The 15,892-nt window shown below is 39.6% G+C and overlaps 1 protein-coding gene across 1 annotated transcript in view; it reads right to left on the reverse strand.

The window, feature by feature from the left end:
- cry2 (cryptochrome circadian regulator 2) overlaps positions 1 to 2,148 on the reverse strand; it is a 30,518-nt gene extending 28,370 nt beyond the window's left edge. Inside the window, exon 1 of the mRNA XM_030136128.1 lies at positions 1,850 to 2,148. Within this exon, the coding sequence (XP_029991988.1) occupies positions 1,850 to 2,007 (158 nt within the window). The 5' untranslated portion in view covers positions 2,008 to 2,148. The remainder of the gene's footprint in view (positions 1 to 1,849) is intronic.
- Positions 2,149 to 15,892: the final 13,744 nt, after the last annotated feature.

Below are 15,892 nucleotides of genomic sequence, written 5' to 3' on the forward strand. Positions count from 1 at the left end.
TAACCGTGCCATTAATTAAGTTCCTCGAAATATTAGTCATTAAATTTTAAAAAGTAATAATCAAAAGTGAATAAAGTTCTATGACAACCAATAGAGAATATCCAATTCAATGGGTATAGTTCTTCTACTAGTTCTACTACTATGTACAGACCCATTTTTTCCCACAGGAGGGGCTAACTGTTTCAAAGGAGGGTGGGACCCCTGGAGCTCGGGTGTGACTGGAAAAAGCTTGTAGATCAGGTAAATTGGCTGAGACCCTTTTGTAACCCTTGCTCAAGGCCTCAGGGGGGTGACGACTAGCCCTGCTCACTGGCGACTCCTCTGAAACCATTAAAACCCCAAAAGCAACACATCGTGCCAAGAGCAACATCCCAGTTCAAAAAATGACACAAAGGGAAGGGAGTCTGCATGAAAGGAAGAGCAACAGGAGCCAGAGCAATGAGAATTTAGCTCAGCGTCTCACCATTTTTCACTATTACATGTGGCTCTTTTCATGTCTAAATGAAAAATACACAGCACAAGAGCTTCAATGTGACTAAACCACTACATAACACACAGATGCAATAATGGCTTCTACAGGGGTAAGTCTCTTTCATAAGCAGGTGGCCACTATACTTATCTTGTTTTTTTGGATGTTCACATTGTGTTTTATACTTTATATATGGATATGTCCTGCATAAACTGGTAAAAAAGAAGAGGCAAGTTGGAGCTTAACCCTTAAAAACCTAGAATTATTTATGTGGCATCTTCTATATGATTTTATCAATGCATTTAATCTCAAGTGATACACTGTCATTTGTTGTAACATTATCCTCTGCATTTTACATTTTCCCAGAAAAAAGGATGTCTTCTCCTATATTTAATTCACTGATCAAGTAGATCAGGAGTGCCCAAACCCAGTCCTCGAGGGCTGGTCCTCTTGTATGTTTTAGACATTTCCAACACACCTGGTTCAATTAATGATCAACTCATTATCAGGCTTCTGCAGAGCATGATAACAATGTAATGGCTTCCAGGTGTGCTGGAAGAGGGAAATATCCAAAACATGCAGGGTACCAGCCTCCAGGACCAGATTTGGACACCCCTGATGTAGATGTTCATAAAAACTCAAATTTTAATGGTTATGTCAGAACAGAGAAAACTGAAGAAAGAGTGACTTTTTCAGCAAAATACATAATTCACTGAACATAAACCAAGGTTCTCCATCCACTGTCATGTTTAATCAATGTTGTAGAAGATGACGGTGTTTCCACGTTCACTCTGGAGCCTCTGAACGTCCAACTGGGTCATATCTGAGGACTATGAAAAGATGACAAACTGGATTTTACACCAATTACTTACATGTATTGATAGAATTAGTGGATCAGAAGATATTAGATTAGTTGATACTTTTGCTGTTTACGTCTTAAAGGGTTAATGAAATCCGCAGAACTAGTGATGGTGCCCGTGTAAAATTCATGAGTCGGATGTTGACATGTTACCGTGATTTTGCCACAAATTATGCACAATTTAACAACTGCGTAGCGACTCATTACACGTCGAATACACCATTGGGTTGTATTAATGTGCTAAATATGTCGTATTCGGTTACACGTGGGTGCTGTAATGATGTTTTGGAGCTTGTATCATATAGTACGGTTCTGCTGTTTAGCTTGTTTTAGCATTATGCTAGCTAACTCTAGCTAACGCTAACTGACGCCGTGAGGAGGCCTGAGCCTAAACTCCCAACGCTGTATGTTCACAAGACACTGAAACACCCAAATGACGTCCTAATGCATCCTGTTTATGCCGTGCGTTGTGTTTAACCATCATTTATAGAGTCAAATGCGTCGCAGACTGAGCCACTAACCTCCATCGGTTGATTCCGACGTTAGCGGCGCCAGCGAACCACGGGTCGAGGATATAAACACAGCGCACTGTGTCCGCTCCATTCAGGGCCTCCAGCAACGCCGGATTATCGTGCAGCCGCAGACCTTTGCGAAACCAGTGCACCGAATTTACCACCATGGCTATTTTCTCCTTATACCATCGTCATAAAAACAAAAGGAAAATCAAGGGAAATGCGTGGCTTCAGATGGAAAACAGACTGCCTCGGGTTGGAGACTCCGTCAAACTTTGGAGGTTGCTAATGAGAGCCAGGAGCAGAGGGGCGGGGCTAGGCGGTGGGAGGATTTATAGGGCACGAGCCCTGTGTCTGCGCGCTGATTGGACCGAATAGATTGACCCAACGAGAATTATAAAACGAGAGAGCTGTGATTGGTTGGTGGGTGAATACACGGAGCGGTGGTGAAGAGCTGTGTCACGTTCACAGTTCGGTGTCATTCTCTGATATAAGAGTCTGATAAGTTTTCACATGACGCACATTTGCGCAAACCATCCTTCAAATTCTGTTGCAGGAATGTCAAACTCATTTTAGTTCAGAGGCCACATTCAACCCAACATGGTCTGAAGAGGACCAGTTAAATAATAACATAATAACCTATAAATAATATCAACTCCAAACTTCTCAATGTTTTAAAGTGAAAAAAGTAAAATTACATAATGAAAATGTTTATATCTACAAACTATCCTTTAAAAAATATGAGTCACCTGAACAACCTGAAATATCTCAAGACAAATAAGTGCAATTTTATCCTCTTGATATTGTTAAAATTGCACTTTTTCCACTAAAACAACAAAAAATAAGAGTTATTATTCATAGGTTATTATGGAATTACTTTTCTCATTATAACCTATAAATAATAACTAAATATTTTTCTGGTTTTAGTGGGAAAAAGTAAAAGGGCAATTTTTTACAATATTCTGCCTCAGTTTATCATTTACACATATACATTACAATGTACAGATCACAGTGGATCTACAAATACACAAAACATTTCATAACAGAAAGAATATTGGTAAAATTGCTCTTGCCTCTCATAAGCTAGTTTGTAAATGTAAATATTTTCATGTAATTTTACTATTTACACAAAAACAGAAAAGATATACCATAGTTGTCATTATTTACAGGTTATTATGAAGGCATTTTACTGGCCTGACCCAGTGGAGATTATATTGGTCTGAATGTGGAACCTGAACTGGAGTACGCTTCACACACCCCTCTCCCTTCCTTTACACAGTCTGTCAACTGACACACCAGAGACAGCAAACCACTGGACCTACAGTATGCAGATGTTCCAGATACTTACACCTCCACCCCCCTCCCATTTATCGGCCTCTGATCACATCCTCGTCCATCTGCTTCCTGTTTACATCCCAGTGATACAGAGGCTGCATCCACACAACAAAACTGGGAGGAGATGGACAGAGGAGGCAAGTGAGAGGCTGAGGGACTGTTTGGACACCACGGACTGGGATATACTGTGTAGTCCACCTGGAGAGGACATGGACAGTATGACCCACTGTATTACACACTGTGGACTCAGACTCAGCTTTATTGTCATTCAATCAATGGTAGAACAATGGTAGGACAAAATGTAGTTACCCAGGTCTTGGAGCATGAGAAAGAAGATAAAGAATAAAATAAAGTGTTCAGAGAACGCAAACCTCTGCCAAGCACCCTGAACAGTGTACATGTGTGGATCGACTATTTCTTTTTAAATTCAACAGTTTCCAGGTTGTTCCATACAGTAGAAAAAGTTGAAGCTTGGTACCAGTCATGTGTCTGTCAAATTACATTAAATTCCAATCAATATTTGTTGAGTTATAATGAAAAATGTGTTGTAAATGGGATTTTCAATGTTAAATTGAAATGTCCACAGAGTCCACATTCCATAGTGGATGTGGACAATTTTGAGCCAGATACAGTATATTCTTCTGAGCTACGGGTGGATGAAATTGGAGGCTAATCGAATTTTTTATTAATTTTTCAGAATTGCTCAATGAGAGATAGGAAAATTGTAGATTTTGTGACCCTGCTGTGACCTTGAACTTTGGCCTACTTGGCCCAAAATTTAATGGGTTACTCCTAGGGCCTAGGCCTATCTGTGGGGACAATTTGGTAAAGATGGGTGGAATAGTTTTCCCGTAAAGTTGCTAACAAACAAACAAACAAACAAACAAACAAAGCAAAGTGATCACAATACCTCCTGACGCAGGTAAAAATAGATTATTAGATAAGTAGGGTAGAATAGAAGCACCATAAAAATGTGCAAAAATAATAATAAAATAGATTCCTAATATGTACAAAATTACACAGTATGCACCAACAGTACAGTTAAAGTATGAAACTCTATGAAACTTCTGTGTGGAAAACACTGGACCTTCCAAGACAGTACGGTGTTTCCCAACAACCAGCTCTGGATGACCCCTGACCTGAAGGACAGGCTGAATGAAAAGAAGAGGGTCTTTATCTGTGGGGATGAGGAGCAGCTGCAGAGAGTCCAGAGGGAACTGAAATCCAGCATCAGGAGGTGAAAGGACGGCTCCAGGAGGACACTGGAGCAGGACAACAACGTCCAGGACGCATGGAGACACATCCGAGACCAGGGGACAAATGAAGACAGACATGAAACTGGACTCCCCACATACAATATAATAACCTATCCTTCATATTATATTTCATAACAGTATTCTTAATTCTATGGACCAGATGAGGGGGGGGCTCAGGAGGACGAAGGGCAGGAAAGTCCCAGGCCTGGACGACATCAGGCCAAAGTGGTCAGGGAGAGTCCAGACCAGCTCAGTGAGGTGGTTCTGGACCTGTTCAACCTGAGACCTCCTGTGTGGGTCCAGTTCTCAAAAAAGCCCACCTCAGTGAACTGGACCACTGCAGACCCGGCCTTGGCTGATCCTTCAGCACCCAGACTTTGACCCCCCCCCCATCAGACTATAGAACGGTTGACAGTAACCCCGCCCCTTCACATCATGTGCATGTGCAACCGCAATAGAAATATGGAAATAATATTTATTTATTTATAATTTTTCACTCGTTTGTTGTTTTTCTACTTGTGCTTTTCTCTGCATTTGCTTGTTGTATTTTGCTGCTGTTAACTGTGAGATTTCCTGAATAAAACTATATCTATCTTTTCTTATCTTTCTTATCTTATTTTAATATCTTCAGTGTAATTTTTTTGCACCTCGCAAATTCATTCCACCGGCCATTTTCTGAAAATGTGTACATTTAAAAGTATCCTTTAAAAATGTGATGTACAACCTGATATTTCTTAAGAAAAATAAGCGCGATTAATAATTTTTTAAATTTATTTTTCTATTGTTATCAGAGATGGAAAACCAGGATATAAGGTATTTACATCTCAGCTGTGCATTTGATGTTCTGGTCGTTTCTATTTCTGTTTTTTTGTCCCATTACCACTGAGCTGTACAGATGCCTGGTTGATTTCTACCTTCTTGAACATGCAGTTTGGTCATTTTGACGTTAACATGGAGGTTAATTAACCCACAGGTGTCCAACCCCCTGCACCAGCTGACACTCATCACCAGTTAGTCCCCAGAGTCCTTTAAAAGCAGCATTCCTCTGTCCTTTCAGACACTCCTGAGGGTTCACCTGTTGGGGACAAACCTGCTGGTTTGGAACCAGGTAAGGTCACTGGTTGTGGCTTTTAAGTCTCTGTTTAACCTTGATTCTAATCAGACACCTGCTTCCTTTTTTAACTTTAGGAAATCACAAGTCCTTATCCTGAATTTCAATCCATCTGCCAGAATGAGGTAAGACTGTTGGCACTTCTGTTAGACTAGAGTTCAGAGTCTCTTGTGTCAATACAACATGATCTAAACCACATGGAGGAGGGGGGGGAGGCCCAAACCAGGGGTGTTAAACATGCTAAACTGTAATGCACATGTGAAACTAAAGAATATTGTTAGTTACACCTTGATGACACTTCAGCTTCCTGTTCACATGTTTTTAAAGGATGATCTGTAGATGTAATTTTATTGTCTTCACTCTAAAACCTGGAAGTTTGGAGTGTTTCAGTATCTTACTGGACTGAGATGCCTGATAAACCAATACTTGCATGAGTTCCTGGTTAAACTGACACTAACTCTCCTAGGGTGTTGTGGATTTCCTTTCTGCTCTTTGGAAGCATCACCTGTGTTCCTCTGATGAAATGTAAGTGTCTAATTTCATGTTAGAAATCAGTGCCTGGTTATTTGAACAAGTACAAAGTATAAAAGTGCCACCCAATCTGTAAATTATATCTAGAAATAAATGGTTAAAATGCAAGCAGAAACTATCACCAGTATACATCTTGTCATTGTATTGATTATTTTAAAATTTTGTTTCAGTGAGTGTGGTGACTGCTGTTGGGTTAAACTGCTAAATCTGTTTTACACCAGCAGCAGGTCAAACTGTGTCCAGGATGTGACTTGTTCTTGATGTTGGGCTCTTTGAAGGTGGTGGGACCTGTTTAGAGGAGGCTCATTTATTTAAAAAGTCCTTCTGTTTTCCTAGATTATGTTCAAAACTCCAGTCCAACTGGACCTCAGCAGGGTGCCAATGTGGACCCAGCCAGCAGCAGACCATCCATGTTTGGATCTGGCCCTAGCGACTCTCTCGGTCCCTCAGTCTACAGTGGCTTTGCTCCAGTTTGGGCATCTTCTTATGGCCCATCCGGCAGCGCAGGCCCTCATTACACCGCTCCCTATGGTCTTTCCACTGGTGACCGTGTTGTAGGTCCTCAGGAAGTTCCAGTGTCTCCTCAGGGTTCTGGTGCTGCTCTGGGTCCTGGTAACACCTACTACAGGGGTTCAAATGAAGTATTGAGTCCTGGATCTGCTGCAGCTGGGGAACCAGCAGGGGCATTCTTTAGTGATGTGGCCGGTGCTGATCCGGTCTACTCCTATCAGTCCAGGTCTCGATACATCAGGGGGAGGTCTGTCTGGGGCCAGTCCCAGTACATCCCAGGAGAACAATTTCCTCCAGTCTACATACCATTCAACCAACAGGTCGGAGTTGTATCAGATCCCAGGATTTACCAAGTGATCCAGCCTCCCAAGACTGGGACCCTTACTCCAGTTAAGGGAGGTGTCTGGTAAGTTTAGTTTTATTAAACTATGACCAGTGTTAAAATGGCTCAACTTACCTCTGGTCTTGTTTCTTGCAGATCACCTTTTCCAGAGATCCTGATTCTAAAGACAGAAATGCTAATAAACATAACAAACAAATCATAACAGCTTTTGTTGCATTTGTCAAGGATTTCTCTAAAAGGGTGTCAATGTGCAGCCTGTGTGCCAAACTTGGCCTGGGGGGGGGGGGGGGGGGGGGGGTGCTGTAGGATAACTTTGTGAAATTTAATAAAAACAAAACTTGGATCTCATGTAAAGGACATGAAATGCTTAATGCAGTCTCAGGTGGGTCAGACAGTAAAATGCTATCAAATCTTGACTGGCAACTCAGTGTTTGTTTGTCAAAGGACCCACAGGAACAGAAAATCCTTAGAGCTCCAAAAAAATACTGGGGGGGGGGGGGATGATGGCACATCTGGTGAAATGCACCAAATAAAACTGGTGTTTTTCTACCAGGGTGACTGAAACTGCCTAAGGAGGCAGGTGAAACACAATGTAGGGTGAATAAAACTCCAATGAGGTGTGAAGGGTTGAGTGAGGTTAAACAGTGGATGAACGGGTTCAGAGTGGAGTGAAACATAACCAGGGTGTGATGTCAAAATGGTTTTTCAATGGAAAACAAGCAAACAGCTGGCCCTACTACATGTTGAAGACTCATCTTTAATGCAAACTAAAAATGCATGAAACATTTAATTTTCTGTGATGGCCACAGCTGTAGGAGATTAAGGCCTAATTAAGTTTCAGGACTATAGATAAGGGCCAATCCTGCTAGCAGAGTATTTATGGTGAATGGGCAACTGACTGTAAAACAGAACGTTACACTGGTTCCTGCAGGTGTACAAGAGAAAACTCAGCCACAACCAGCCTATTTCAAATGGTTTGTGATCAGAGTTGTGCCCCCCCCCATGACATTACTTCAGTAGAAGTAGGATGCAAAAACCGGGGGGGGTTGATTTCCCCCCCCCCGAAACAATTCACACTCTGGGTAACCTGGAGTGGAAGTGAGACTGACCCATAGTAACCACCAGGAGGTGCCAAAGGACTAAAGATGGAGATGCATCAGTGGATGTGACCCTATTTCATAATTGGATGAATGTTCAGTTTACAAATTAAACTACCTGGAACTTCAGAAACTATATTCTGCCTGTTACTGAGATTCAGCTTAAAACGGCACAACTAATGTTCAAGGGAATTTAAAGGAATATATAAAATACAATTTTTAAATGAGGAAAAGTGGTGGTTCAGTTAAACAAATTTGTGTAATGGGAATGTCGTTTTGTTTCACAAAAACAAGGTGAAACCAGTGGATCGTCTCAAAGAAGAGGGGTTTATTTTAGCACATGCAGAGTAAACGGGCATACTGACAGTATGTCGATGTCCCAATGCAAGTTGCATCTAGGGAATGGTGTTTTTCAAGGCTTCCTCGGAGTTGTTACACGTATGTGTTTACGTAAACTGTTGATAAGTCCATGGCTCAGCTGGTGCCACTGTATCCATGCAAGGCCTTGACGCCCTAAGACTGTTTCTAACAGCTTGTATGAACTTTATACGGAGTAAAAGTGTGTCCAAAGTTCACATATAGTATAATATGGCTAAATAATGACATAATAAAAGTATAGATCCACAGGAACATATACTAATACTTATGCTCTTTTACAAACATGGAAGAAGGAAATGTGCTACATGTTTATCTAATCAAATGATTTAACTATGTAGACTACTTTCCCCCATCTTCAATATGGAATGACTGCAGAGCAATGTTAAGTTTTGAAACCTGCATCATACATAAGGCAGGTCTCACTTTATAGAAGAACTTGTGCGAGTCTTTCACCGTCAACCCTCCATACATGATTTAGAATTCTATGAAAAGCCTCTTCTCCCTTAGTCCGAGATTCATGCAGACATTTATGGTTTAAAAAGTCATTTGGAGAACATGTTTTTCCGCAGATGATGATGTTGGTTCTGAGAGTTCAGACAATGTTTCCACTAAAACTGAGTTGACTTCACAGATATAAAACACACTCCGACACTATTTCTAATCGGGGCCTTTTGACTGTTGAAACAGAGAAATAAAAGCACACAGTGCCCTCTGGTGGTCGACAGGTGTTTATTATGGACCGAAAGATCTGAGCAATGTGAAAAGTGCAATGGTGCCAATTTTCTGCCTGTTACTAAATGTGTTGTTTATTTGTAGATCCACTGTGATATATAAGTTTTAATGTACATGTGTAAATAAAACAGGCAGAATATTGTCAAAAGTGCACTTAATTTTCAAAAGAAATTTTAGGTTTTTCATGTTATTGACATTCTTTTAAAGAACACTTTGTTCATTTTCATTATGTAATTTTACTTTTTTCATGATCAGTTGTCATCATTTATAGGTTATTATGCTGTTATGGGTCTGAATGTGAACCCTGAAACCTCCAACACCCCCCCCCCCCCCCCCCCCCCCCCCCCCCCCCGAAACTGAACAATACAAATGTGGATTCTATTGGGTCTGAGTCTTTTAATGAGTTAATTCGTTATCATTACTGCTTCCTAAATCGATTGTAATCCAACTATATTCATGAAAACTGATGAGTGAAAGTCAGGACAGTTTGGTTTCAGGCTCCTGTACCTTGTACTGAAATGTGATCCTTGTACATTTGCTGGTGTTTGTGTATGTTAAACAGGCTGGAAGGACTGAGATGTTCATGTCAGAATAGGATGGACAGAGGGAGGTAGAGATGAGAGGAAGTGACTGTTAATGGTTGTTTGATCGATCAGAGGAACAGATGTCGCTGGATTGGAAACACAGGGAGGGAGGGAGAGGAAGAGGATAGGGCAGTAAGGGCATTCGGTCGCCTTCTCAGACCGAGGCATGTTTCAGCTCCACTCAGAAAACCACCAGGTTCTGCTTCATCTCCCACTGGACCTGGAACACAATCTGGACCGGAAATGTTGGTTCGCTCCGTGCTTTATTTACAGATCAACTGCAAAGTCTGCTGTCAACCCAGGACTTAAACCAGTGGATCAATACTCCTTTAACCCCTGAGACATGATTGCAGGTAAACGTGCAGCTGTGTATTTTCGTCTCTCAGTGTCATAAAAGATGCTGTAAATATGTGCTTGTGTTCCTTTTCTTCCGTGGTTTTGCTTTACTGTGTGTTTTAGGGTCAAAACAGGGTGGAATAACAGACAAAGACAAAGGGGAATGGAAGTTTGACAGGTTTTTGCTAAATAAGGCACTCGGAATGTGCATCATTAAGAGACTTAGGATGTTGAACATGAACTGTGAACTGGAACACACTGAACAACAACTATTTGAATTTTGGCCCAGTAGTTTTTGTTTTGGGCTCTGTTTTTTCAAAATTAGTCCCAATGCTTTTTGGCACCTGGTTGAACTCCAAAAAGCAGTTACACAGTCTAAACTCAGTAAAAACACAGTAAAAAAAAAAACAACAACCCCAAAACAAAACAAAACAAAACAAAAAAAACAACAGTAAAAACAAAAAAACCACAAGGAAAAAATAAAAAGCCCCAACCATTTATTTTTATAGTGTGCTGGTCTCACTCACTGCTCTGTGTTTTACACCGTTACACAGGTGGTGGGGGGTGCACAGAGCATGCTCAGATGTCTATGGAAAGAACAAAGTCTATTCTATTATTATGTTTTGAAAATTTTCCTGTTGAGTAAATAGTTGAAATTTTATGAATATTTAAAATGAATCATACTTTCAGAACGCTCGCCATGGACACGTCAGGGGTTAAAGGGTTAAGAAAGTCCAGCCTTTTACTAAAACCAAGACTCCAGGAGACGTAGGTGCATCTGATCGGTGGACCTTGGACAAGTGCTTGTTTTGAGGACTTCAGAAGATCAAGCTCTAGTATGAGTCCTACTCCTTCCAAAGTCCACCTAAGACCACCTCATGTAGATCCAAACAGACCCTGTGATGGAACCCAGGACCATGTTGGCACAGGACTATCTCATCAAAAAATGTTGAACCCTCTGGTATCCGGTTGACAGAGGTCCTTTTAAACCGAAACACCAAAAGCGTGTAACCTGTGCAGTACCATAGTAATGCTAAAGGGTTTTTCATACAGTCAGGTTTTTTAAACTTTTTTTGTATTTCACCAACATGAGCTATTAACAAAAATACCAAATACTCAGTAACTGTCATATCTGTCGTGTCTTATCTCATATTAATCATCTTCCAGGTTTAACCAGCTATAGAGATTTTGTAGCTAATATTAGCTCATGCTAGCTAATGCTGCTTTAAATTCTAGCTAGTTTCAAGCTAATGAAAAGTTTTGTCAACATCCTACTATGTCAATCTAATTTTAAGCATATTTAAGTATGTGTAGGTAATGTATAGGTTTTCTATCTATCTATCTATCTATCTATCTATCTATCTATCTATCTATCTATCTATCTATCTATCTATCTATCTATCTATCTATCTATCTATTTTAAACTGACTTATTGTTATATTATCATATTTACATTAATCATCTTCCAGATTTAACTAACTTTAGAAATTTTGTAGCTAATGTTAGCTAACATTAGCTAATGCTGCTTTCAATACAAGTTAGTTTCAAGGTAATGAAAAAGTTTTGTGCCAACATCCCACTTTGTTATTTATGTAGTTTTAAGAATATTTAAGTATGTGTGAGTAATGTGTAGGCTTTCATTTTTTTTCAATCAAATTTGTTTGAGTGTTTATTGAGACATTGAACTTTGACAAAACAAAAGGCTAAATTAACTAATGCTATCTATCCATCAATCCATCCACCCACAGATTTGGCCAATGGAGAACCAGCTGGAGGTGTCAGTGCTGCCTCTTGTCCATACACACCAGTGAACTTCACTGTGCACCCCCAGGCTTAAAGACATGGCTCAGACCTAGAAGTGGATTCAGTTACCTTATATATAGAAGCTGATCCATCCACATAATTGATCTCCACCCAGAGAGGCTGCTGTGCCTCTCGTCCATGCCCAGTCCATGCTGCTGTTCCTGGTGATGGACCCAGTGGAGGATGGGGAGAAGCTGGAGGACCAGTGGGAGAAGTGGTATGAATCCTTTACATTAGGATCTGACTTCATGATACATCAGATGAAAATGTTTAACTGTCAAAGACCCAAATAACCTGGCAACCAAAACTATCTACTGATCTGAAATCTAAAGTAACTTCTGATCCACTAATCCTATCAACACATGTAAATAACTGGTGTAAAATGCAGTTAATCATCTTTTCGTGGTTGTCATATGTGACCCATTTGGACGTTCAGAGGCTTTGTAGTGAACATGGAAACACTGTCATCTTCTACAACGCTGATTCACCAGTAAAACCTTTGGAGTTTGCTCAGTGACAGTGGATGGACACACTTGGTTTATATTCAGTTAATGAGAGATTTAATGATGAAGTTAATGATGATTTTGCTGTTTTTCTCTGTTTTTGATATAGCAGCCTTAAGCTTTACTCTGAGCTTCTGAACATCTGCTGATGTTTTTCAGGTTGACTGATGACTTTAGCTTGAATGAGTTTGAGGATGAAGATCTGTCTGAACTCACTGAGATCACAGACCAATACCACGATCAGGTACGTCATCAACCACAGCTAACATCCTTCACATAGCCTTTTACCCTCATGCTTTACTGTTGGACATTTTTGTCCATTTGAACAAAAGTTTTTTCCTGTTTTTCTGTCATCTTATTTTCTGTTAGTGCATATGCCACATTTTTTCTGTGACAATATCGCTCCCTTAGCAAAGATTATAATTCTAATATAAATTTTTCTAATAGATTATCAGAAAAGTGTGGAAAAAATACTACCCTTTTCAGGAAGAAAATGTCCACTTCCAAAAAATTTCTATAAAAACTTTGCATATTCATATTTTTCAGCTTTTTTCTGCATAAATCTCTGGAACATATTCAGCTCTCAACAATTTTAACCCTTTAAATGCCAGTTTTACTACTTGAAATCACAGTTGCTATTTATAAAAAAAAAATATTAAAAATGTGTAGTCTTTTATTTTGTCGTGTTGCTATAACTTATAAGTGTCTATATCTACTGTAGACCTCTGTAAGCTTCAAGTATGGCTTTATTTACTGAACCTTTACTTAACCAGGTAAGATGTTGAGAACCAATTGTCCTTTCCAGTGATGACCTGGTCAAGAGACAGCAGCATGAGGTGAATTATAAAAAAAAAAAAAAAGGGTGACTCTTGAAAGAAACTTGGAAGGCTCTTGAAAAAAATCTTGAAAGATTATTTATTTTATGTTGGAAAAAAAATTACATTATCATCATTAAATTTAATTGTATTATCTGTAAAATCAAACCACTTTCTTCAGATTTGTGTAAATGGTCGTGACATTCACAGCATCAGATGTGTGTTTCCACTGTTGTGTTACTGCTACTTTTTTTCCCCAACCATTTCTCCCATTGCTGACTCCAAGTCAGCTGTTTGCACATGGCGCGACACCTGCCCTTTTATGGGGTTTAGTGGGCGTGGTCATATGCTAATTGACACATCCCCAAAGTGACATGTAACGTTCATTCCACCTGGGTTACAGCGGGTCAGATTTGGGTCAGTATGCTCTCTGAACAGGTTAATATTCATGAGAACTGTATGGGGAGCTGACGTTTTCAATAACTCATATTTTTATCTAACTCACTTTTATACTTATACTCACTTAACTTATATTGAGGCTTAATGTTGCTGCTGTTTGATAGTTAGCCTTAGCTTTGTTTGCTGATTTGGACATTCAGATCTTTTTGTTGAATTAAACATTTTTATCCCTAACACACAGCTTTGTCGTAGTCACATTTAAAGAACTGCAATAACAATTCAGAAAATTCTGTCACGTCAAGTTCACTGGTACTTAATACCTGGCCTGTTAATGTTAGCATTAGCCGCGGATAGCATTAGCCGTTGTTAGCATTAGCTGCTGTTAGCATTAGCCATTGTTTGGATTGATCTGTTGCTGAATTATACCGTGTCACTTCATCCGCTAATTAGCTCAGATAGCTGTAACTGGTGTTTTTGTACATTTCACAACTTTTATATTACCTAACATTAGTTAAGTAGCTAAAATAACTTGATGATGTTTCATAATGACACTGTTGAGTGGATTTGGTGAATATTTTCATGAGGTTTCAGCTTCACTCCAGCTCCACACACAAGTTTAATCCAAACATGGGAACTGTTTTCACAAAACAGCATGATAATAGTCACACTGAGGCCTTAAATTATGAGTCCAGTTCATCCAGTCTCAAGAGCCCATTTAAGGAACTTCAGTTTTTATCCTTTTTGCATCAGCTTCTTCTTTTAGCTCCAGAGGCTGCAGCTTTATTCAATATTAGGCATTCATCATTTAACACAACAATAACAACCTTACTTGGAGCTAATTCAGTATAAACTTACAAAACATGAATATATAGTCCTGTATAAAAGTCCTCATTTGACATTTGGTTTGTTGGTTTAGTAAAATTGTAATGACCACCCATTTAGCGTGACCTTCCTTTACACTTAACGTGTTTTTAACCAGTTTGTTCAGACAATTTGAGATTCATGGCATTCATTTTCTGGTATTTTATACCAGTAACAAATTCAACAAAATAAGCAAAACGAGCCACAAATTGACAAAAATATGTGATACACATTTGACAAAAATTAACAGAAAAAAATCAGCAAAATGAATAAAATAATCAAACAAAATAAATAAAAATGGCCAAAATAATCACAATATAATCAAAATAACCAAAACAACAAAAAACTCAAAAATAATCAATGAAATGAAAAAGATAATCAATAAAATGAGGACAGACTGAAAAAATAATAAACAAAATGGACAAAAATGAACAAAATAATCAATAAAATGAACAAAACTGACCAGGTTTGATTCACCTCAGGTGACAGGTCAGATGTTTCTAATCATTTGTGGGGTCAGAGGTCACAATTAATATTGACATTAACCTTTATAACCCATTTAGTTCAGTTTTTTATGTTTTTTTAATGCTGGTCACATATTTCTTGTATTTTCTTGTGAAGAAAAGAGAACAAGAAATAAATATGTATGATTATCTCAACCCTGAATAAAACAAAAATAGAGGTGGAATAAGACTTTTACACAGGACTGTACATGTTTAATTGTATCATTGCCCTATATGCAAACATGAGTTATGACAAATCCATGCTTATTTCATAATGACACCAAACTGCCTTTTGTCTTTCATTGTTATGATGAAATTGCACACTGTGTATAGTTAATATATTTGTAGTTGTCTGAATGACCAGTTAGTGAAATAACTGGTCTTATTAATGTGTTCCTGGCTGTTTTGTGGTTGCAGTCCACTGTTTCCTGCTGCCTTTGTCTCTCCATGTGTTCACTAATTCAGCTTAATCTTATTTTACTGGCTTACACAAACACAGACACACACAGCACAGCCACTGCCAGTGTTTATTAGCCTTATTCACAGAAAACGCCACAGGCAGATGAGCTGATGATGTCATGCTTCCCTCTGATTGGCTTTTGCTGACTTCCTCCTCCCCCTCTTCCTCTCCACTCTCTCTCCTCTCTTCCCTCTTCTCTCCGTCAACCCTCATCCACCCCACCCTCCACTCTGTCTCTCTCCTCTTCCTCTCCTCTGCTCCTGCCAGGAACACGACGGGGACGAAGATGACGACGACGACGATGATGTGACGCTCTGGCCAGCCAATGATCACACCGGAAGGGAGTGGAAGGGGCGTGTCTATGAGCTCAGCCTGCAGCTGATCGATGCTGAGGAGACCGAGGAGGAAGGAGGCGAAGAAGAGAGGGAGGTAGAGGAGGGTGGGGGAGGCCTTGTCCGGGAAGAGGAGCTCCAAGGCCGGATACATAAAAGAGGA

The sequence above is a fragment of the Sphaeramia orbicularis genome, chromosome 6 (genome assembly GCF_902148855.1).
Source record: "Sphaeramia orbicularis chromosome 6, fSphaOr1.1, whole genome shotgun sequence".
Taxonomy (NCBI): Eukaryota; Metazoa; Chordata; class Actinopteri; order Kurtiformes; family Apogonidae; genus Sphaeramia; species Sphaeramia orbicularis.